General features: G+C 34.5%; 1 protein-coding gene across 5 annotated transcripts in view; it reads left to right on the top strand.

Moving 5' to 3' along the window:
• LOC132703895 (rho GTPase-activating protein 100F) overlaps positions 1-24,003 on the top strand; it is a 254,191-nt gene that overhangs the window by 140,851 nt on the left and 89,337 nt on the right. For all 5 annotated transcript variants that reach the window (XM_060673411.1, XM_060673412.1, XM_060673413.1 and 2 more), the window contains 3 exons: positions 9,128-9,375; positions 21,562-21,915; positions 23,394-23,588. In XM_060673411.1, coding sequence (XP_060529394.1) covers positions 9,128-9,375; positions 21,562-21,915; positions 23,394-23,588 — 797 coding nt within the window. The remainder of the gene's footprint in view (positions 1-9,127; positions 9,376-21,561; positions 21,916-23,393; positions 23,589-24,003) is intronic.

The raw sequence follows: 24,003 nt of genomic DNA, 5'->3' as shown, positions 1-24,003 counted from the left end.
TTATAGGAGCTTATCTGAAACAGGTTCGCATTCTACTCTGTACCTACTTGTATATTATTTGAAGCGGGTGAAGCTAAAGATGGGCATGAACATTGTCTCGGACGACTGATTCCCTGAGTCGCGGTAAAGATTTGTAGCGGGTTCAATTTGTCATTGGCTACTTCGACTTATGTTTCTCACATGTAGGTTAATAATGCTCGGAGACTACCTATTAAATATTTTATTCTCACAATTACACACTGTCTTAATCCTCAAAACTACTGATATTGCTAATTATTATTCACTACTTCATTCTGTTCGAACACACTGTAACTGTTTAATTGCTTGGTGTGGTTTGCCTGTCCTAAAATAAATGTAAATAAGTTTAAGTCCTTGCATTTTTGCTGCACTTTAGGATGTTGCTGCGGAATGCGGTTGGATTGCACGAGACGATCGTCTTGTATTCCTTCTTATTTTCGAACCAACGGCAATTTCTATTCTTGTCCCTTGCTTTCATTTATTTACACTTGTTGCTTTTTGGAGAAGTTATATTTCAATCCTCTGTCAACGCGAATGCACTCAGCCATTAGTACAGTTAAGCACTCGACCTTTGGCGCACGTTCGTCTTCGATTTCCTAAGACGTTACTGTGTAATCTCATTCATGTGTGTGTGTAATAATTGGTTATTATTGGTAATAGCGGGTAGTAGTTAGGTAATATTTAGTCTCCTTGCGTTGATTAACTTCTGTCATTATTGGCCCATTGACCCTAGTGGTGTCGGAACCGAACATCATATTGCCAGCACCATCGGTCTCTTTTTTATGGAACTTTGTGAAACTTCATCGATCTTACTTTCTTTGGCCTTACGATTTTCGCCGGTGCAAGTGGTTGCAAGATTTCAATCCGAATAAGTTTGTGGCATCTAGTAGTTTTCGAGGATTAAACCGGTTTGAAATCGTATAGAAGTTGCGGATCGTCGTCTTGTTGGTAGTATTTTGTTTGGACGTCCCCAACATTACAGCTTAGGCTGGATTAAAGCTAACCAACCTAGCACCTGGCACTCTTCACCGCCACCCACGTTCATCAGCCGTTTTTTGGTTCTGGTTTTTGGTTTTGGATTTGGTTTTCCTTTTGGAACCAGTTTTTGATTGTTGGACTGGTTTTGGCTTCCCATTTGGTACTGGCTTCCCCAGTTCCGGTTCAATTGGATTTGGTGCCTCCTTACATCGTGGACGGCACGTGTTATGAATTCTGCAACCCAAGAATTCTTCAAGTCTTCAAGTTAGCTCGGTTCAGGACGTTGCAGTGCATATCTCCTCGTCCAAGAGTGATAAGCATTCGTGCCTATCCCACTGACTGGTGAACCCGTAGGCAGCATACAGGACAGCCATCGTAGAGCTTGCCCGACTCGTTCGTTGCTGGTAACTGGAGGATCACAGATAAGCCTCTATTTACGTTTCGGTTAATTTTATTCCTGTTAAATACAAATTTCAATTTTTAAATATCAATATAAATTAAAGAGCTCAGTTAGGGTAAAGATAAAGTACACAATTATAGAAACATTTTGTTTGTAAGAGTTATTTGTAAACGATCGATCGTAACCAAGCTTCCTGTGCTTAGTGTGTACTTGAGCCAATATATGGAGATTTAAACTGACGTGCCGGTTTATTTATTAATTATTTATTTGGTTTTTGGTTATTTGGGTTCGGACTTTGTTAACTTTGTGAGTTTGTTGGGTGGCTAGTGAGCAAGGACACTAGTCACTATCACTAACTTATAGGTTGGGGTTTTGTCCTAGCTGGCGCCCCGGTTTCCAACCTTTGATTTATTTATTTTCTTTTTTTATACCCCGCCCATATTTTGAGAAACTGAGCTGCTTGGGCCCTATACTTACTGCTCCCAATCGGTAGCAAAGTGAGCAAAGTATAGTAGGATTGCTTCGGTCTCCCCTCCACCTTCAGTGGAAAAGAGATGTGGCAGATTGTTTGATTGTTTTTAGTTTCTATATGTTCTGGGAATTTTCGTTGGTAGAAGAAATGATTACATTCAAGAATTTGAATTTTATCGAATGAAATCTGATGTCCGGTTTCTTGATTGTGTGCGGCAACTGTCGATGAGTTTATTTGTCGCATTTGGCTATTTCATATTCTTTGATCCTACTCCCAGTCTCTCCATTGTATTCTTTGATGCATATGCATGGAAAGCTGTAAACTCCTGGTGTTCCAAATGGAATTTTGTCTTTGACGGATCGAAGATGTTGAGAGATTTTTGGCATTACATTTTTTAAGAACTTTTGATATGTGGTCAGTGTTGTTTTGCATGTAAAGAAGGACAACAGTGGGTAAGTGTGGGGTTGCTTTCGGACTCATTGTCCTTGAAAGGTTGTGGTGAAGTGTGTTTTGTGATGGAATTCTTAATATATCTAATGTGGAAGTTATTAGAGAGAAGAGCAGATATAAGGTGTTTTAATTCTGGGCTCAGTGACTCGGGTTGAGATAGTTTTACGAATCTGTAAACAACGGAGTTGATAACCGATGATTTTTGGGAAGCATGGTGATGTGCCAAAGCATTAAGTTATCTGTATTAAGGTCAGCGTGGGCAAGTTTCCTGATAAAAATTGTCTTAGAATGGAGGATTATTATTAGTTTCTAATTCTATGGTAAAACGTATGTTAGGGTATATAGAGTTTTAATGGCTCAGAAAATTTCGGGAGAATTCTTAACCACGAGGCCAAATTACAAAAGTATCATCAACGTAGCATTTCCACAATTCTGGTTTTAGATGGAAAGTCTTGTGGACTTTCTTCTTAAAAGATTCCATAAATATATTCGAGATGACTGGTGATAATGGAGAAAGGCTGTTCAAAGATTTTATCGTTATAAGAAAAATATGTTCCAGAAACGCATTATTCGATTAAGATGCGATCAGATTCACCGATTTTAATATATCTGGGATAATGTTGAAGGTTTCAGGAATACGGACTTTAGAAAAGAGGTATACTATGTCAAGGCATAACCTCCAAGGTTATCTTCTCGTGGAAAATGGGAAAACGATAACTACTACGATTAGATCGTCCCTGCTAGACCGATCAGATGGCATAAATATTAGCGGCATAATCATCCCTAACATGAATCGCAAGAATATCTGCAAATAGTGACGAACAGACTAGTAGCATAGTGCTACAATCCAGATGCACAACGGAGAACAAAAAAATGGATTTTTGAGGGTACCAAAGGAATTTCAATATGATTCCTATCAATTCTGAAATTCTTAAAAACGTTATTAGCTTCGTGTATCTATAGAGGTAGATTCCTGCGCAACTTGCTATATCACCTGCATCTATTCACTGAAATCTTCGAAATCCTACATAATATCAGCACGCTTTGGAATGACTTCATTAAAATTGGCATAGTCCCATGACGCTTGATGAACTGTGGCTGGCTCAGAAACGTCAGAAACTGCACACAAACAGGTAGTCTAATGTCATTTGTCATTGTCCGAAGGCTCGATTTTAAAGCCGTCTGGAAATTGAGAATTTTGATGCTCGAAAGTAATTAAAGTGGTTTGTCACTAATGACAAATTTTAGAAAAGTTACGTATCATCAAAATTAGCTAAAATAACATTAATTTACTTCCGAATATTGTACTTTTCCATTTTACCTTTTCGAAGTAGTGTGAAACATATTCATATTGGTAACAAATTTTGCATAGAATCATGAAACTGCCCAAAAGACTAATAGTTTTTATTCAGGAATTTTTCAAAATATGATAATATATACCGCAAAAACAAAAAGTTGACTTAAATACTTATTGGACCCATGAAGATAAAATTCGACTGGAAATTGGTAACACTAAGTACATTCACATAGAGAGGGAGGAGTTTGCCAAGGCCAGCTTTTGTCTATACGGATAAGCAGAAGCCATCATTAGATTATCCCTCCAAAACCGACTAGAAGTGGCATGGACATGGACGAATCGCATGAACATCTCCAAGTATTGATAAAGAGCCTAACCGAGGATAGTGCTAGAACCAATGGTTTTTGGGCGTACCAAAACTAATGTCAAATCGCAGATAACTACCAAAGCCGAAATTACTTGGGCAGAAAGTTCTGTGTTTACATTATTGTTTTTAATTCATCCAGTGTCATTTCTATAGGATTTAAGTCATAGTCATAAGGTGGTAATCTAAGAGGTATGTTACCGGAATTTTTTATGTCCTAGTCTATGAAACAAGTTTTACCATTTGGTTCTTGAAACTTCAACTAGTTTTTTTTGTGCAAGTATCTTCAAAATGCTGGCTAAGGACCTCTTGCACATTTCTTTGTACTCCCGTTTTGTGCAATTTATATATATTTATATACTCGTAAAACGATTCAATTGTAGGACACGTTCATGTGAAACTTTCTTATTGGTTCGTTACTCTCTTCCATCCTGTCGTCGGAATTTTCTTCAATTCAAGATCTAATTATAACAAATAATCGTAAAGCTCAAATGATTTTTAATTTGTAAGCTGCTAAAATAAAACTACCACCCTGTAGCTTCTAAAGTTCCTTCTTTGCTTTCTTCTTACCTTGAGTTACTGTTGGAGATATTGCCGAGCACCGTACTTAATTGACCACCCAGTAGAAAGTCCAGCAATACCGGTTCCAATAAAGGTTAGTTATGATATTGTTAGCGTTGAACGTTTCGTAAGATTTGACAAAATGCATGTGCGAGAATGTGCATGCAGGAATATTCAATTATCCTTAATTCTAATCTTGAAATTAACTTTAGTTATCAAATTGACTATCAAAATTTCATAAACAATAAAACTGAAAAAAAAACATGTACGTACAATCAAATTGTGTGAAATTTAAAGCAAAGCTCATTTTCCTACATTATTTAGGAGCAAATTATTACCGAGTATCTGCAATCCGCATAAAATCGACGAAACCACGCGCAACAGTACATAAAAACCCGCCAGCCAACAAACTGACAGAAACTTCCGAGTGGTAAATCACGGGGCGACTTATTAACTGAATTACGTGTTGCATAGCGAAAATGTCGCAACTAAACTTAATTTAACACGAACCATGTTTCACCGTGCACGAAATAACGTCGACTTAATCTTTTGTGGAAATATATGACGTAAACGATGAGTCAATAGCATTCAAATTTAAAAGCTCTCATTCCTGAAAGTCGCGTAATTTAAATATTTTTGTTTCTTTCTCCATAAAAAAAGAAATCGATAAGAAGTGGGCTGATTCGACCCACATAAGGTAATTAAATTTGTCCACTAAGTGAAAGACATTAAGGAGAATTTTTGCTTTGCTAAAATCAAGCGCTTATCAAAAAACAAAAAAAAAATAAACAGGAACTATAAAATACACCTTCGAAGAATAATAAAAAGGTATATTGTTAAAAAATAAGAGGAGATGTTAAATGCGACAAGAGAGAGCGAGAGAGAGAGAGAGTGAGTGTGTGAGAGGGGGGTGGGTGGGGGGTAGGGGTGTGAGAGGGACAGGGGGAGAGAGAGGGAGAGAGAGAGAGAGAATTCTATGTTACTATGTTCATGTACAAACACAAATAATATTAAATTGGGTCCATTAATAATCAAGATTTTACAAAATTGGTTGTTATACACAAAAACCTAGAAAACAGAATAAATATAGCAAATATCAAACGAAATACGTAAGAGTTATTATAATATTTAGATCCATATATCATCCCCTAATTTTATAACACCGTTATTTTTATCACACAAATATGCACCTGTAAACACGAAAAATAGACGCACATTATAAACTTAGACGCTTTTGCTAGATCTAGCGAGCCTAGTTCACAAGTTACGCGCTTGTTTGAAGGGGGGGACGTTATAGCATAATTTATTTAATTAAATATTGAAATTGCGTTGTATCTAAAAATTCTCTAAGAAGGTACCTGCGTATAGGAATACATATCTCAAACAATGGCGTGAACTACATTGTACATCGTAAAAGTTTAAGGTTTTCAGTTAGCCAGGGAACTGGCGGTCTCTTAACTCCATTTGTTTTAAATGAAGCGTGGATATTAAATAAATAATTCATATTATTCTTTAAAAAATGAACTTGAAACCTAGAAAACAACAAGATCCCAAGGCCTTATCAGCCTACTACTGCATTACTGTATCGATTTAAATTTTAAACTAGCATATTATTGCAACAAGTTTGATGAACGTAACTTTCGTCACAAGTGTGATTTGGCGCGAACGGAGCAGTCGTTAATTTACGAGTGTCTAAAGAAGTTTATCGACATGTTGCATAAAATTACGTGTTTGGTAAGCCATTTCTTTGAATTATATGAAAACGTTTCTGTTGTGTATTTCCACAGCAAACGAAACGTTGCAATATAATTCAATTAGAACCAATAGAACTTCAAACAAGTAGTTTTAACAACTCCTTGCGTCACTCCTTTATCAAGTCGTCAATTAATATTGACTAAATAGGTGTGACGCAGTTAAACAACATATTTGAAATCCGGAAGGTGTACAAAAAGCTTCTATAATAATAATTTATATTATACCGAACATGTACTCTTCAAATAAACTGTGTAAATAAACATAAAACACTACACATAAGACAGATAAAAATACCTCAAACAATTGTGCACTTAGAAAAGCTACTTTTTAGGAGTATTATGATAACAAAATAGTTATAAGTTGCCAAAAAAATTTATGTTTATTTTGGGAGGATATAAATAAAACACAATTTATTTCTAATGGCTGTACTTATAGCTAAATTACGAAAATTGCTGCCAAGAATAAATTTGATGTTGTTTTCAATAATAAAAAAGAGGTTAAACCTAAACGAGCCATATATGTGCCATATAACAATAATAATAATAAATGGTTTAGTCACGTGTTTCTGTCGTTACTGAAAATTTTCATTAATGTATTGCATACAATACTTTCTCTAGGACCATTAGTTTTTGGCTACATTTTTGCAAAACAGCACTAATACATTCACTGAGTGACGTGTCAAGTGACCACACCAGAATTGAAAAATAGCAAAATATCATTTTTCAATGAAACTTTCACTGGCTACTAGAATCCCATTTACAATTCTTCTGGAGTCTTCCTGGGTCGGTTGTTGTTGAATAGTACTTACTGACATTTCGACAATCGAACTTCAGTTTCAGCTAAGTTCTGAAGAAGCCAACAGGATGATTGGCGAAACATCAGCTAGTTCGATTCATCATTGTAATTAGTCCAGACGATTTATAAATAGTGTCAAAATGTCGTAGTTAAAATCTACCGAGAACATCCAATCGCTCGGAAACCTGTGACTAAAGTAAACTTTCCTAATATCTCACGACCATGGGCAACGAAGCTCGCATGCTCGATCGATGCGAAATTTGGAGTTGGTGTGGAGTAGAAAAAAGAACAGACGATAAATACTTCCGTTTCATAATAGGAGCTAACAAACAAAAAAGAGAATGGTCGACTAGTTAAGATTCTTTACAAACAAAAATTGGTCGTTAACCCATCAAACTTCAATGGTGTTTTTTATAGATGTAAGTTTTCCCATAAAGTATAGTTTGGGTTGGTCTTATATGACTTTTTTGTGTTTTAGAATATGATGAGCCCTTCGATTTTGATACGAGACTCTAATTCTAACAAAATTGCATTTTTAAGAAACACATTATCCGTCTATATAAATCAAGTTCTAGAGACCAAATGTCGAATTACTGTCCAATTGCATAAGTCAATAGTGCGGTTAAAGTCCTTGAAAAACGTATTAAAATTAGATTAAAAAACATTTTACAAAAAAAAACATTATTCAACGTCAATCAATTTGGATTTAAGGAAAAAGTAGGCACAGAAGATGCGTTGATCAAGGTAGCGGACAGTGTAGTCAGATCGTTTAATCATAAAAGGATATATTTTTTTTAATTTGGAGATACTGAAAGCCCTACGTATCAGACGGTAGTAAAAGAACTGATTGAATGATACTTACAAAATAGATTGTAAGCGGTCAAGATAGGTAATACCCTTCTAATGAGGTGTCCCGCAGGGCACGATTGTGGGGTCAATCTTGCTTACATTATATGATAATGGAATGTTTTCTATTTTACCAAGGGAAGGTAGTGGTATCGTTAAAAACACTTGGAAATAAGGCTCTGGTGAAGAATTATTAAGTTTGGTAAAAAAGGCTAGCTTATATTCTACTCTACTCTGATTGCTCAAGGTATGACACGAATTGTGAGTGGGATCTATACATAAATTCCACCAATAAGTTAAAATATTTAGAGGTAGTTTTTGCAGTTTTCAGTTATTATATCGCTGTGGAAATTCGCGTTATTCCAAATTGCGTCAAAGTTTGTCAGAGTTCCCTTATTAGAATATATAAATCTTTAGTAGAATCAATTTTATCCTATGCTATATGTATTTGAAATACTGCGACGAAAAAGGCTCTTCAGTCTCTAGCAATTTTAAAAATAATATATTCAGAAACAAACTATATCTTTCGAAGAAGTTATTTTTTATACTCCAATAAACGTTAAAGGGAATCAATGAAGTGCTTGTAGAGGGTTTGTGCTTCAAAAATGTAAAAAGTTTTAGCAGCGATGAAGCGTAAAATGTCTATAATCAGGAGATATCGTCGAAGTTGGATTAGTGGGTTATAGCAGAGGTTACATCGTAGCCGAGTTTAAGTCATATTCAGGATGAGATAAACAATAACAAAATCCTTATAATGTTATTTTTGTTATTTAAGGTCAATTAGATCACTAAAAACTTTTCGGCTTCTTAATAAAATTGTTATATATATTTGGAAAGTCCGAGCTCCCGTCCTGCCAAGTAAACTCCCGACTCAAATGCCGTTTACCACACTTATAGAATATTATACTATTAACCATAAGCGAAAAGTCTAACAATTTTCAGTGGCGTACCATTTTGCCTCTTAATACACAGAATGGAGTTACGGAATTTAAGAATTTACCCAGAATCGTTTCTTAGAAAATATAAAAACGATTTTTTCCTAAACACTTTATTACCCTGTACCTCGAATGTTACGAAATTTAGAAAATACGTTGGTAAAATATTTTTCTAACAATGAATCCAACAATTATCATTTTCAATGAGGACGCGCTATTTAGGAAGACTTGGTATATTGACTGTTTTTTATTTCAGGTGGGCGATGAAATTCTGGCTGTAAATCTCGTGGATGTCACTCACATGAGTCTCGACGACGTAGTGATCATAATGTCGATACCTCGGCGTCTGGTGCTGGCCACCAGACAGCGCAAGGGGGGTAAGGGGGGCCAGAGCTCGCCTTCGGTCCAGCCTAGGGCTGAACATAAGCCTCCCCCCGTTGTCGTCATTAAAAGGGATTTACGGGAAGACGAGACGGACGAAGGGGATGGGTCCGAACAGCACAGGTAAATGCCTAAATAGAAGCCATGAACGCATGCACCTGTTAAATAAATTTAAATTACTAAGGGTCTAAATAATTTTGTAGGATTGCAAAATCATTATTGGTCTTCATATAATTATAAAAGTACTTTAAGTCATACATTTCTTGTTTTGTTAAGAGGTTTGCGTTTCAAATAATTAAAAAATATTTTAGTATTACGAAATAAAATATTTTGACAATTACATAATGCCAACAAATAAGTGTTTCTTATGATTGTGAAATTTATAACCATTTTTTAACGGAAATGTGGTTTTGAAATTTTGAAATGACATACCATTTTCAAAATTAACTGTTTAAAGAAATTAACATTTTATTCATTGTTGTAACTAAGCAACTTATTTTTTAGTATTTAGGTAAATAAAGAGTTTGTGGAAAATTGGTGGAATATGAATAGGATACTAAATCATCTTTTTTTTTTCTGTTATTGGCCTAATGGTTGTGTATAATGGAAGCAAATCAATATTTTCGTAAGTTATTGACCTTCCTCTTTTGAATTGAGCATTTTTTAAAAATCTGAACCAATGTATTTTTATTCAAGACATACCTTCTCCGTCGGTATTTCACTTTCTTTGGTTCTCCTAGTTGTTTCGTCGAAATGAAATCTTTCTGTACCATTCGTTCCAGCAAAAATAGGTTTCTCTTTTTACATAACTCTATTAAATTATAATAATGTGGTTTTGAAACGTTGAAATGACTTTTACCATTTTTCAAAAAATTAACTGCTTGACTTTACTGATGTCTTAAACCATCACAGAAACATTTTTATTCGAAATTAACATTTTGTTCAAACTATTGTAAATAAATAATTTATTTTTTAGTATTTGGGGAAATCGAGTGTACGTACCTTTGCTTTTCTCTAACAGGTCTAACACTTTGAATTAAGAAATTTAATCCATTGTCCTGTTAGTCAAGATACAGCTTCTCCATGGGTATTTCTCTTTCTATTTGTTGTTGATTCTCCCTGTTGTTTCATCGAAATGAAATATTTCTGTTCCATCAAAAATGAATTTCTGTTTTTAGATAATAATAATAATAATACTCAGGGATGTAATATCCCGAGTGTGTTAAGATGCAAGACGCAATTTCCTGTGATCCTCTTGAGGTGATTGTTTCATCCAATTCATACATTTTAACATTTTCATTGTGGAAATTAAGAAAACTGAAAGGTTTGGGTGCTTCTGCTTTTTGTTTATCATCTGTTAAACTTTTTCTAGCTTGTTCGGCCCTCTTAAGATGTGAATCATGAATTTCCATAAGATAAAACTTCTCGTCTTCATTACCGGATGGTTCAAGTTTTAGTTTCAGCGAATCACACTTTCGGCACGTGTCTTTACAAGGAATACGAAAATTTAGATTAAACTCACTCACACACATTTTTTCACATACATGAAGCGGCCTGAAGGGTGATGTGATCTCGAGTAGTGGCTCTCAGATGCTACGAAATTTGTTCTCTTACATTTATTTTTTTAGATGAACCAATCTTTTTGCCACTACCGTCTATTCGAGGTGTTTGCATCGACGGCATTTAAGAGACGGTTTAATCTTCCGTTAGATATTTTGAAAGTATCAAAAATATTTTTTTTTGCAAACAGAAACTTTTGAATTCCGTAAATTTAAATGAAACTTAAAAATACTCATATATCTTTTGAAATTTCTGGGCCGTCTTTGTTTTATTGATTGCTTTCGAAAAAATCCATACAGAAACAAATTCTGTTTTTAGAAATTTTCTAATTTCCCAAAAAAAAATTTTTTGTGTTTTCATATCCATTTTTTGGAATAAAGGCAATTTTAATTTTCAAAAACGTTACAACTCACATGCTCATTTTTCTTATATTTTATCCATAATTACGTTGATTTCTTGTCCTCTTTCTTGAATTTATGTTTCTTTCTTCCATTTGTAAGGGTTTCCATTTCGCTTTTAAAGTATGAACTGATTCGTTTCCATTTCTTGGGACCATACTTATACTTCTTCGCCGTATAATGTCTACAATTAACTGTAAATAATGCAATCTGAAAACATGACAAAAGTATTAATAATTATTTTGCCAAAATTTGACTTATCTTGACTATCAAAATATACTTTAACTTTATTTTGTTTACCAATCAAAAAATTAACTCAATTTATCAAGTTAATTTTAATGGCATACTGTGAATTAGTTCAGATTATGTTATTTTATTAGGTTTTATATGAAATAGCTGATAAACTTTTTTTTAACTTATACCACTTTTAAAATCAAGGGCTCATATATAATTTATATACAATTATAATATATAATTTTTATTCTGATCCGTTTAGTGTTGAAGCTCGAAACCCCACCAGGCGGAGTATAGTGCAATCTATTATTTAAACTTGAAATACATTTTTAAAGCAGTTCAAAAGGCATTCATAAGTTTTGGACCTTCTATGATCGGCTTACGTAAAGATTTTAGACAAATTTTGAATGAAAAAGCAACTGAATTGAATGTTATCAACAGACTCACATAGACATAGTCAGTTCAAGGCGTTTTTGGTTAGTGAAGTATTAGCAGAACATAACGACGCACCATATTATTGTGAAGTCGGATGGTTAAGGAAAGGGAAAATACTGAAACTTTTTTACAGGCTTAGAAATGAAATAGCGGATTTTATGCAAAAAAACGCTTTCTGAATGGAACTACCAAAAATTTATATGTGACTAAGCATTTCTGGGATTTAAATTTTTAGGTTTGGGCATATTTTTTGAAGCTGATAGAATCTCAGACCTATCTATTTTGTGCGATTAAGATATATGCTATGGTTAGAGAACCATTTATTTAGTTTCTCCATAAATAAGTTTCAAATATTTTGTTAATACACATCACCCGTATCTTCATCCAGTGAATCCAGTCTGTTGATATACAAAGTAAATAGAATTGGAGAAATATCAGACCCCTGACCAACTCCTTTCCAAGCTTTAACTGTATTTGAGTTAAAATTTCGTATGTCATTTTGATTGCCGACCTTTTTTGTACTTACACCTTTTTCTTCGTTTTGTTGAGAAGATTTAATTCCAATCTTCCGTCGAATGAATATGTACTGCTGTCATTGTATTTTTACAGGCAGAGCGTCCTTTGTTGAATGCGTATTTAATATTTTCACAGGCGGTACAATTATAAGTCTGTAATTTCCGACACATTTTTTATATTTATCTTTAACGACGAAAGTAGCCGGTCACATTTCCAATAGAACTTTTTTTATAGGAAATCCAGGGAACTCATCAACTCCACTAGATTTATTGTTTTTCAGCTTATTAATTAACAAATTGTATAGTTCTTCCTCTGTATACGGGCATAACGTAAGGGTTGCAGAGTAGGTTTTATTTTTATACAAATTATTTCCTCCCCTCGGTTTATTATTAATTTTTTATGAACTTTCTTTAGGAATGTCCTGACCCCCTTGTTGCTATTTTTTAGGCATATGTTCGAACGCCAGGGTAGCTTATTGGTATCTCTTCTATTCGTAGTTTTTATTAATGACTATCCAGCAGTCGTCTCTCGTGTTTATAACTGACCTTTAACGCTCAGGCCATGCTGCGGAATTTGAATTATATGCTACAGAGTGTTCAATATGATGGATAGATAAATTAAAATTAAAAAATCTCGATTTTCTTAACCAGCACACTATATATTTTCTTACTGTTTCTGCAAGATCTTACAAAAACACACAAATTTTTTAGTTATGCCATATACCTCTTTTTAATACTTTAGGATTTATTTTAACTTTTCCTTCTTTCTGCCTAAGACATAGATAAAGCAACTATTATTAACAATTTTGGTGAATAAAACGACCAAATTTTAATCGGCGCCATATTGTATTTATTATATCTATAAATTCTGAGATCATGGCATTTGAATTAATTTTAAACGGAAAGCCATTTCAGATTTTAAAACGCTTCAATTTGGCATTCAATTCTGCATAACAGATTTATACAAAATGTGTGGAGACTTTGATTCGTGGAGTTACACGCAACATACATGAGAATAATAATCGTTGATTTTGTCAAAATTGATTTAATTGATTTATTTGACCTTCTCTGAATCAGTTTTCTGATTGTAATTAATTGTAGATATAAAGATGAAGATTTTGACATAAAAAAGTCATGGAAAGTAATGAATTACCATTCTAATTTAGAAAATCACGAAAAAATAATAGTTTCAAATATTTCAAAGGAATGGTTATTTTAATGATGCACCATTCAAAAACAAAATGTTCAACTCGATATTTTTTCCGGTTTTTCCAAAATGTGCCGCGGTTATCCTATTTGTTGAAATGTTGTCTAAATAATATTTTCTAAATTTGCTGAAGCAAATAATAAGTGCGTTCTTCTTATTATAAAATGGGGCAACGCTAAGGATCAATCGTCGAATATTACTCGTCAGATTTCAAACTTCTTTTTCTAACCAAATTAAACTTCTATGATCTTTAATTTAGGCGTTCCTCGCCCACCATCCGCGGTATAATCTTAAGCAATTAAACTTTCTCTTTTCGACATTAATATCCTCCCTGCCGCCTTTCTCCACTAATAAGTTGGCCCGAAAGGGCCGAAATGAATATTTGAAAACTTTTCAGAGACGATACCCTTACCTGCCTGCGAAAGGTAAATTCGATAGCAGTTGGAGATTTCGAGTCACACCGTATGTTAAAAGTTTTCGTTTTCTTATTAGTCAGTGTCCGGTATCAGTATAATGTATTTATTATAAATGGACTGACTAATCAGTACCGTGTGTACCGCATAAATTTTTAAATCTATAGTTTTGTCACTATTAATGTAGTTGATAAAGTTCAAATTGTATAATAATTTTAATAACGTTTTTATCAGCTCGTAGACATTATAATAAATCCAAGTGTTCCAGGGTAGTAGGAAATTGAAGCACAAAATATACGAATACATTCTGTTGTATAGCTTAGTGTTGTATACTCCATAAATAATAATAAAATTAGTCGTGAAAATAGGTTGAACCTGCGCTATCATCCGAGTATATAATTAATGATTTTTCAAAGAAACTTTCACAGGCTATTGTAATATTATTTACAAAACTTCTGGCTTCTTCCTGCGTCGGTTGTTGTTGAATCGAACTTCCTGATGTTTCCCCAATAACCCTGTGAGACTCTTCGGAGCTTAATTTAAACTGGCTCGCATTTTACTCTGTTCCTATTTATATATTATTTGAGGGAGGCGGAGATAAAGGAGGGGCATGAACATTGTCGCGAATTATTGATTCCCATATTGGTGGAAGGAAAAGACCTGAGTCGTGGTGAAGATTATTTGGTTGCTTATAGATTTCTATAAATTGTCGAATTTTTCGTTGATTACATGCAAGAATTTTAATTTTATCGGATAAAATTTTATGCCAGGCTTCGTGAATTTCACGGGTGTTATCTTAAACCTCGAATATCTCAAAAAATAAATAAAATTTAAATATAAGATAAATTACAAACTTAGCTGATTTTTTATCCCATAATTGCTATCTGAATAAAAATACAGGGTGTTTCATTTGAAAATCCTGAGATTTTGTTAATTGATTTCGCCAAAACGGCACCACTTATTTGAGACACCCTGTATAAGCTGAGGCGCATCTGTCAAACTGATTGAGTAGTGCATCATCTCCTTAGTCTGTGGTTATATTTTCGTTGCCATACCTGCAATCAAATTATGAAAAAAAAACACACAACCTCAATTTCTGCTTAAACTATGCAAAATTTGAATAGGAATTTCTTAAGAAGGCGACCTTTATTTTAAGCAAGGATTTAAACAATGTCGAAATATATAGGGTGTTCCATTTAAAATAAGAAAGTTGATGTCGAGGGGGACACTTTTGGGACACCCTGTTTCAACAAAATTATAATATTTGAAATCTTCAGGAGATTCCAAGAAACTTTTGTATGAAACTTTTTTTCATATATCCTATGGATTTCCAGATAGTTTTATTTATTTGGTACAAGGTGTACACTGAGATTTTTGTTACGTTGTAGAGCCCATAACGTTATTAATAAGGCTCTCCTGTCTCTACATCTTAAAATTGCTTCTGTTTTGTCCCCATCAGAGTGCGATACACTTTCAAACATGATTCACTGCAAAGCTAAAAACTTCGTTTATCTTTTACCCAGAATCGCTTCAAAAAATTTAAAAAACTAACGTCAACAATGGTGAAACCATCAAACTCTTCTCAACTACCAAACATTGTGGAAATATATCATTGTTCCAACTTTCTGACACGGAAAAATCAGTTCCTACAAAAGATCCCAAATTCCTTATTACCCCTCGTATTATCCCTGAAAAGAAAATCATTTCAAATGTCGAGTCTATCCTAAATATACTGCCATCTCAAACAGCTAATGAAATTCGATTTGAAACCTCAAAAAATCCTAAGAAATCAAAACTTCCTAAATCTAATATTCCAAAGTCCTAAAATCTAATCCCGACATCGTAATTCTACAAGCAACAAATATGAAGAAAAGATTCAAGATATTCTTACAGACGAACCCTATCCTCAAACTTAAAAATGATCCTACATCATCTACGGAACGCCACCTTAAATCTGTTATTAAGGCTTCTTTTCTTCCCTATCAGAATCCGTCTGTCACCCCTCACGACTAACACGACTAAAATTTCTCGACTCTACACACATCTAGGAATACCTCTTCGACCTATCGTCAATGCCATTGGTTCTCGAATATATTCCCTAGCAAAATATGAAGCTTCAATGTCAAAACGCTTTACAGGGAAAACTGATAGTTGCGCACTTAATTATTCTCGTTTCATGGAACAATTAAAAAGCATATCAACTAGGCTCAAACAACATGAAAAATCCCCAAGACTACGACAAATAAACTCATAAGCAGTTGCCGACCACAATACGAAACCGGGCATAAAATTTTATTCGATAACATTAAATTATTGAATGGAATTAATTCTTCTACCAACGAAAAATCCGAGAGTCTATAGAAATCTATAAGCAACCTAACAATCTTAATCGCGACTCAAGTCTCCACCTGTCACTGATATCGTCAGATCGCAGTGATAAGGTGGTAATCTAAGGGGTTTATAACCAGATTTTTTATCTACGCAATAAATGTTGTCATACGGTTTTGTTTTTAAAACCGCATACGCATAAGCAGGCACGTAGTAGAATGTGAGTCAGTTTCAGTTAAGTTCTGAAAAAGGCAACATCATAATTGGCGAAACGTCAGTAAGTTCGATTCAACAACAACTGCCCCAGGAAGAATCCTGAAGTTCTGTAAATAGTAACTTAGCTCACATTTTTTTGGACAGAACATTATTCTTGTCACTTACTTAGGATTTTGACAGTAACATAGCATAACAGCACTATTATACTTGAATGATGATATAAATAATTCTAGTGATCAGGGATTATAAGCAAAAAAAAAACGCAGTTTATGATATTTGGCTAGGGTGGTAGTAAACTACTTCATTTAAATATTTTGTTGAAAAATGTGTCTTTGTAGATCACCGAATTGGCAAAAGATTTAAGGTTTTTATTTGACACGAGCGAAACCATGGGGCAGTGCTGTGGCAAAAATGTTATTTTGAACTAAAATATCAACTTGAGACTGTGTGATTTACCTATCCTGTTCATATCTCGATAATTGTGATGTAGTGTATTTGTCTGCTCTTGATAAAAAGGAAAAGGTGGGTTTTCAGAAACTTCAAGATTTTGGTTTAAGGCTTAGTTGTGGCATTCGAAAGTTTGATCATATATCGCGTCTGTATCCTGAATTTTGTGTTACATAGCTATGTGCATTGTATCGATTTAGCTACCAATTACAGAATGGCACAATATAGGCTTCTATTTTTAACAAAGCCGGGAAAGTTATCAATAAATTTCTTATCTCTACAATGAAAGCAAGGTTATTAATTTAAAACTTCTAGTCAAAGAATTTTATATGCGTTTGTTTTAAATAAACTAATGCTTAAACTAAACATTCTGTTTAGAAAAACACAGTTATAATGAGTCCGAGCACATCTTATTATTGGAGAGTTAAAAAAGTAATTCGACTTAAATCGCTCAATAGAAAACATCAGTTAGAGCTGAAGTAATTTATACAAAATGAAGAATGCACAATGTTATTTATAACTTTGTAAAGAAAAGCAACATCAAACAGTTTCTTCGAGTTTCAGGCGACTTAAAATTGTAAGATTTTAAGTTTTCTTCGTACGAACAAAAGTGTCGATCTCTGTTGTATCTAACGTTTAGATTGTTAAAGGGTTTTTCTTAAACATTTTTTGACAATGGTTTTGATATGAGCCTCAAAGTTTAACTTTGAGTCAAGAACAATTCCCAAGTCTTTTACAGCTGTTTATTATCAAGCATTAATTTAATATCTATAAAATCCAAATCTGTTAAGGTCGCTCTGAAGCTCCTATACATCTAAATGTGGACGAATCTACTTTTTTACTTTTAAATTATCGGCAAAAGAAGCATAAACAGGAACTGGGTACCAAAGGCCACCGTCGAAAACAAAAATCGCCATGCCACCCCGAAATTTCCGAGTTTTATCATCAGAGTTGGATGATGTACTTTATCAAAATCATTGTGCATGGAAAAACTGATGTCATGGATGAACGGTACCAAGTTTATAAAAATTGAACGTTTTTGTAAAAACCATGTTGATTTGGATCTATGTCATTCTTTACCAGAAAAAACCACTGTGAATAAATTGGAGCCTAAAAAACATTGGCAAGGTGGCGTAACAGAGAGTTAGACGATAATTTGAGGCGTCTGTAGAATCACTAGACTTCTGGGCCACTTTCCAGTTTTTTGGAAATGTCCCTTGACCTTGACATTTATTTATTAAAGATAATGTTAAGAGGTTTCGACAAAATGCGGCAATTTTTGAGAAATTGTGCCGGCATACCGTCCGGCCCTGGGGTCTTTTTAGGATCCAAGTTGAGCAATACTTTTTCAATAGAATTTTGTGAAAATCCAGATTGAAGGCATTCTTGCTCGTAGGAATTGATGAAATGTAGGACGGAGTATCCCTAGGTTCAAACTACTAAAATAGTCACAAAAAAGTTGAGACATATTTTCAGAATCATTTGCTGCAATACCATTGTAGGTTGTTTTATCACTCAGTGATTTTATTATTATTATTAAAATATGACCAAAATTTTTTTCGTTTTCAGATTTTCTTCGGTTTTTGCGAGAATTTTTTATACTCAGTTATTTCACTTGTCTTAAAATCTTTACTTAGTTTCAAAAATAATAAATAATCCTCGGCTTTCTTATACCTTTACCACTGTTGTCCTGCTTTCTCTTTTTTCCGCAGCAACTCCTGCAGCGAACCAAATAGGAAACTCACTCCTGTTTATGTTGTTAGTTGGTACAAATTCATTTATAAAATCATATATATAACCATAAAATACTGTCACGTCCTGCTCGATTAGATCAGATGTCAATACACTTTGTCTTTGTTTTGTTGTAATTTTTTCCCCAACATATATATGTATTATTTTGTAATAATGTTTTCTAAAATTTAAAAAATGGCATTATTTATTTATTATTAAGCGTGGTTCACTCTACTTTATTTGGTTGGCACAACGACGCTGAGATCTTCTCCCTGAATTATCGAGGTCACACTGGACTTCCATTTCAGTAAATTGGCCAAGAAATCCCGGATTTTTCCATTATCATCAAGGAAACCATGCATAAGAAAGAAATATCAATATATTAATCTTTTAGGCTACTTTTCTACCCGAGTTAGCTGATAATAGCTGAAGTGAAATTTAAGATATTTCATAGTTGTTATAGTTAACATACTGCATATTAATTTTTATGCTTCGAGGAGAAATACCGCCAACCAGTGTAATAATTAAGTGGGGTGTAAGAACACACCTCATGTGCGCTTTTTCACTTAATATAGCCCACTGGACAATAAATTATTGGATCGAGTCTCTAATGATCGCAGTATAGGTATTTATTGTTTCTCCGAAATGATATCGAAAATATTTTTGACAACCTAAACTTAACAACGCTTGCTAAATGCGTTCCACAAGATAATGCCTTTGTCGAGAGGAACATGAAATTTATTTCAGGTCCATAAACAGTATAAGAGACTTACGCTAGAGAGGTATCCTTTCAAAGGTTAGAACTGAATATATACAGAGAAAATTGCTGCTTCGAACCAGGGAATCCGAGTTTCTTAAAATTGTTGTGTAAATAAAAAAAAAGTAAAACAAGGAAAAACTTAACAGAACGTATATTTTCTGGTGTCATTTACGTACGCGATCTACTTGGATTATCTAGTTTAGTTGGTTGTTCGGCTATAACGACTTGGTCAACAAGTTCCCGTAATAACCACTCTGTGGCGCACCCATTCTTTCTATACCTTTTATAGCTCTACATTTGCAAATGCTACGTAGCCAAGAATACGAAGATTTGATAACTTCACTCTGAAGGTGGCTAGTTACTAAAAGCCAGTGATTATAGTTGTGCACCTCCTAGTACTTACTTAAAAAAGTTTCAGCTATCTTGGTTCCTGGTTTTTAGTTGGGAGTCATTTGAGTGAATCGATGTGAGTGTTTTCGTGAAAATGAAAAAAACTGAGTATAAAGTTGTTATGAAATAATTGTTATTAAAAGGCAATACGCATACACAAATCAAAGTTGAGTTGGACTCTGTGTATGAGGACTATGCACCGCCACTTAGCAGTGAAATTTTTGGCAGCTGAATTTAAACATGGACGTGAGAGCTTAGGAGATGACGAACGTTCGGGACGTCCAAAAACTGTAACTGCCGACGACAATATCGCTAAAGTTCACCCAATAGTGTTCAACCACAGTCGAATTAAAGTGAGAGAGATGGTAGTGGTTATTGAAATGTCCGAAGAATGTGTTTGTCACATTTTAAATCGTCGATTCGGGCGCCTCCAAAACATGCCCACGTAATTTATTCTTAATTTCTGGGAATAAAAAGAAGTCATTAGGTGCTAAATCAGGACTATGTGGTGGATGGCTCATGAAATCAACGTTTTTAATGCTCAAAAAGTTCTTTGTTTGATGCCGAAATATAAAAGCCCTCGTATAAAGTTACAAGTTTCATTTATAAAAAATGTCTTGCATGATTGTCAGGTCGGAACCTTTTCAAGTGAGCTTTGTACATCCATTTCTGCGTGCGTTGGCAATTTTTTACAATTTTAAAAATTACAAATTGCAAATTTGTTACAACGAACTTTGCGGTAAAAACAAACTTAATGGTGCTCGTACGGCTGAAATCTTGAAAAAGTGTTTCGGCAACGATTATTTAAAGAAAACTCTAGATATTCGGCTAAAATTGAAAGAAGCACCTTACAAGCAAATTAAAGATTGTATATAGTAATCTACAATTAATTTATGAAAGCCGTAATTATCTCTCATAGGATACTAAAACGTTTCAACGTTTCTTTGCGCGAGTCAACTTTTGCCATAGTTTAATCATTGTAACAGCGTATTCATTCGTAGCCTATACCATATAAAGAAGTATCTTATTCAAAAAGTTCAAAACTGCTCCCTTAGACTGATATATAAAGTTGAACGTAGCACTCATGTTTCACCACCATATCATTCTGATTGAATATGTTCCATTGTGATAACTTCACGACCTATAAGAAAATGATATATTGCACGGATGTCAACAATTAGAATCTCCGTAGAAGGGATCTCCTTACTGTGCCGCAGTATCTAAAAATCCATGCTAGCAAGGTTTCACTTGCGTTTCTACCTAATTAAACATTTATTTACATACTTCCTTGTCTTTAATTATCTCCTACCTCCACTTCAAGCATTTTCTGTTTCTATGATGCCTGACTTTGCCGAAAAATTTAATTAGGAATATAATTTTGTGAATTTGTTGTTATTATATTATTATAGCTACTTTATTTGGTTGGATTTTGTTTTATCTTAAATATAAGACAATACAATCAACACCAGGTGATCTCAATCTGAACCCCAGCTTTGTTGGTGTTGATTCTGTTATCTTATATTTAATGTGTGATGAGGTCCGAACAAGGCGAAACTTATTACCAACTTCCATATTACATAACAGATAACCACAGCGTCTTTGGGTATCCATCCATTAACGTTAAAATACTCCCACTCTTGAAAATTCAAAAAAGACCGTAGACCGTTTGTTGCAGAGATTCGATTCGTCAGAGACACACTGGCGATGGTCGCGAGATGAGCGAGTCCCGTTCACGTCTAGGTTTAGGATTATCCAATCTAGATCGGCAGTCTGCCCTGGATAGGCATTCCCAGCAACACGCGCAGCAGCAGGCTGACACGAACGGTCTCGATTTGTACTACAACAGTCGACCACCAGAGACGAATTGGGGTTACCAACCGCCACCGCCCGTAATTACCGAACAGCCGAAAGCCAGTGTGCCCCACTTTCAGCAGTACGAACGGTCCTATCCTAATACTCTGGAGAGTTTGGCAGAAAAATGGCACGGGCGCCGAATGTCTGCCGGTGGTGGTCAAACCATGCCTTCCAGGTAACACTTATATACTATAGACGCCTTTCACCTATTTATTGGATTGAACTGAGGTGGCTTTCATTTGATAGACACAGGATGTTGTCGAAACAATTGTCATGTAAAAATATTATCATTTCGTGAAAAAACTTATAGTTCTTATTTATTTTGATTTTTTACTTATTGGATTAGGACTACTCCAATCTTAACTATGAACATATTGATTGGGTTCGGATGTTCCTTCTATCCGATGTTAATGAAATGTTAGAATTTTTTTATGCTAATGTCGTGGATGTATTTGACTTATATGACCTGTTAAATACTATGCAAATTACTAAACCGCCTGCTCCTGGGCTAGCAGACTGAAAATAATGATTAAATTGAAACATCGGACCTCAAAATTGAGTTACCCTGGATTAAGTTTAAGGGAAAAAGGAGTCTTGTTGATATGGCGATTAAGTCCGAGAAAAAGTTGTCTTAATGTTTGACTGGTGCCTCTCTCTAGTACCATTTCAAATGTTACGAATGCTAGGGTATTGCTGCAATCCAGCCGATGTTTCTGATGTGTAAACATTTAATCAGATTTTTAAAGAAAGTGTTCCCCTGGTAAATAGAAAACTAATAAAGATATGATTTCGGAGTTGCATTTGGATCGTGTTCATCGCGGAATTACTAATCAGCATAACCGTAACAGAGGAGCGTGGTTAGAGAGTAATATTCGAAATTAAGTCAAAGGTAAAAGGTTTGAGCGGCATCGATTTAAAAATACTACCGACATCATTGTTAACCAACCTTATGGAAATAGGCTAATATAATACATATTCCTAAGATAACTTCATCATCTCGAATCTCACATGTTCGTCCCACTTACTGTGTGTAATGTTTCAAATATTGGAGAGGATTATATATGATCAAGTTAATAATCATGTTACTGATTTATATATTTTGGCTGTCACCCAATCTGGATTTACGACCGGGCACAGTAGGACCACAACACTATTTATGGTCGCTAATGACCTTTTCAGGGCTCAGGATGTATCAACAAATAATTGCTTAATTTTGTTGGATTTTAGCAAGGCCTTTGATACCTTAAATTATAATCTTCGGTCGTCGGTAGAGGTTTTGCGTTGGCATCATTTGTGTCTACCAATTTTATGGGGAGTGCCTCGGGGCTGAATTTGAGGACCTTTATTGTTTTTTTGATTTACACGACTGACTTCTCTAAGCACCTAAATAAATATGCAAATATACTTCTCATTTGTCTTGAAGTGTTTTCTATAATCTCCTAAGCCCATGGTCTGATATTAAATGATTCCAAGGCGCAGGTTGTTCTTTTAAGTAAAATTTGAAAGACAATCACTACATTCGAGCAAATTTCTGTTTTTCAAATGTATCGTCAAAATGTCAGCGCGATGCAAGAAATAAAGGCAAATACGATGGCGAAAGATAAATGAATGATGAATTCCAAGCTGGAAATAACATGTGGCGTTTATTTTCAGGATGTCCTCGCAGCAAACTGCTTCCTCTCATTATTACGTGCAGCACACTGGTACGGGGGGTAGGAGGATAATGCCGCGTTCCGGATCCGATCAGCACCTGCCCCAAACGGAGTACACGGACTACACCAGTATTACCCAGGCCGGAAGGCACAGCCTGCTTAGGTCTAGCCTCAAGTCTGGATCCACTTTAAGCCGGTATTATTAACAATCATGCATCACGCATATCTGATCAATAGAATTTTTCTTTTGTATAATATTATTTTTATTATTGTCACTTTTCATACCTGGTGATTCATCATTGTTTTACCCGTGTATACAGTGTATTTGGACGATTTCAATCTTTAAATTAGAAAATAGGGTAGTAAAAAAGCGTGGCGTAGAAAAATAATGTTCTTTTTTGAAATATTTTTCCATTTAACTCTAATAAAATGACAACATTAAAAATTCAAATGCATCACCATGTACAAGGTGCTCCAAAGTCGAGGGACATTTATTGCGAGAAAGTTCAAAACTGAAAACCGCATCGTGACGTCAATTCTCAAAAATGTATATAATGTAAGAATATAGTTTTGCGAAAAAACATTTTTTAAAGTTTTTTTTAAGCTGGAAT

The sequence above is a fragment of the Cylas formicarius genome, unplaced genomic scaffold, assembly GCF_029955315.1.
Source record: "Cylas formicarius isolate icCylForm1 unplaced genomic scaffold, icCylForm1.1 PGA_scaffold_6__28_contigs__length_40554024, whole genome shotgun sequence".
Lineage (NCBI taxonomy): Eukaryota > Metazoa > Arthropoda > Insecta > Coleoptera > Brentidae > Cylas > Cylas formicarius.
This window is presented reverse-complemented; position numbering and strand designations above follow the sequence as displayed.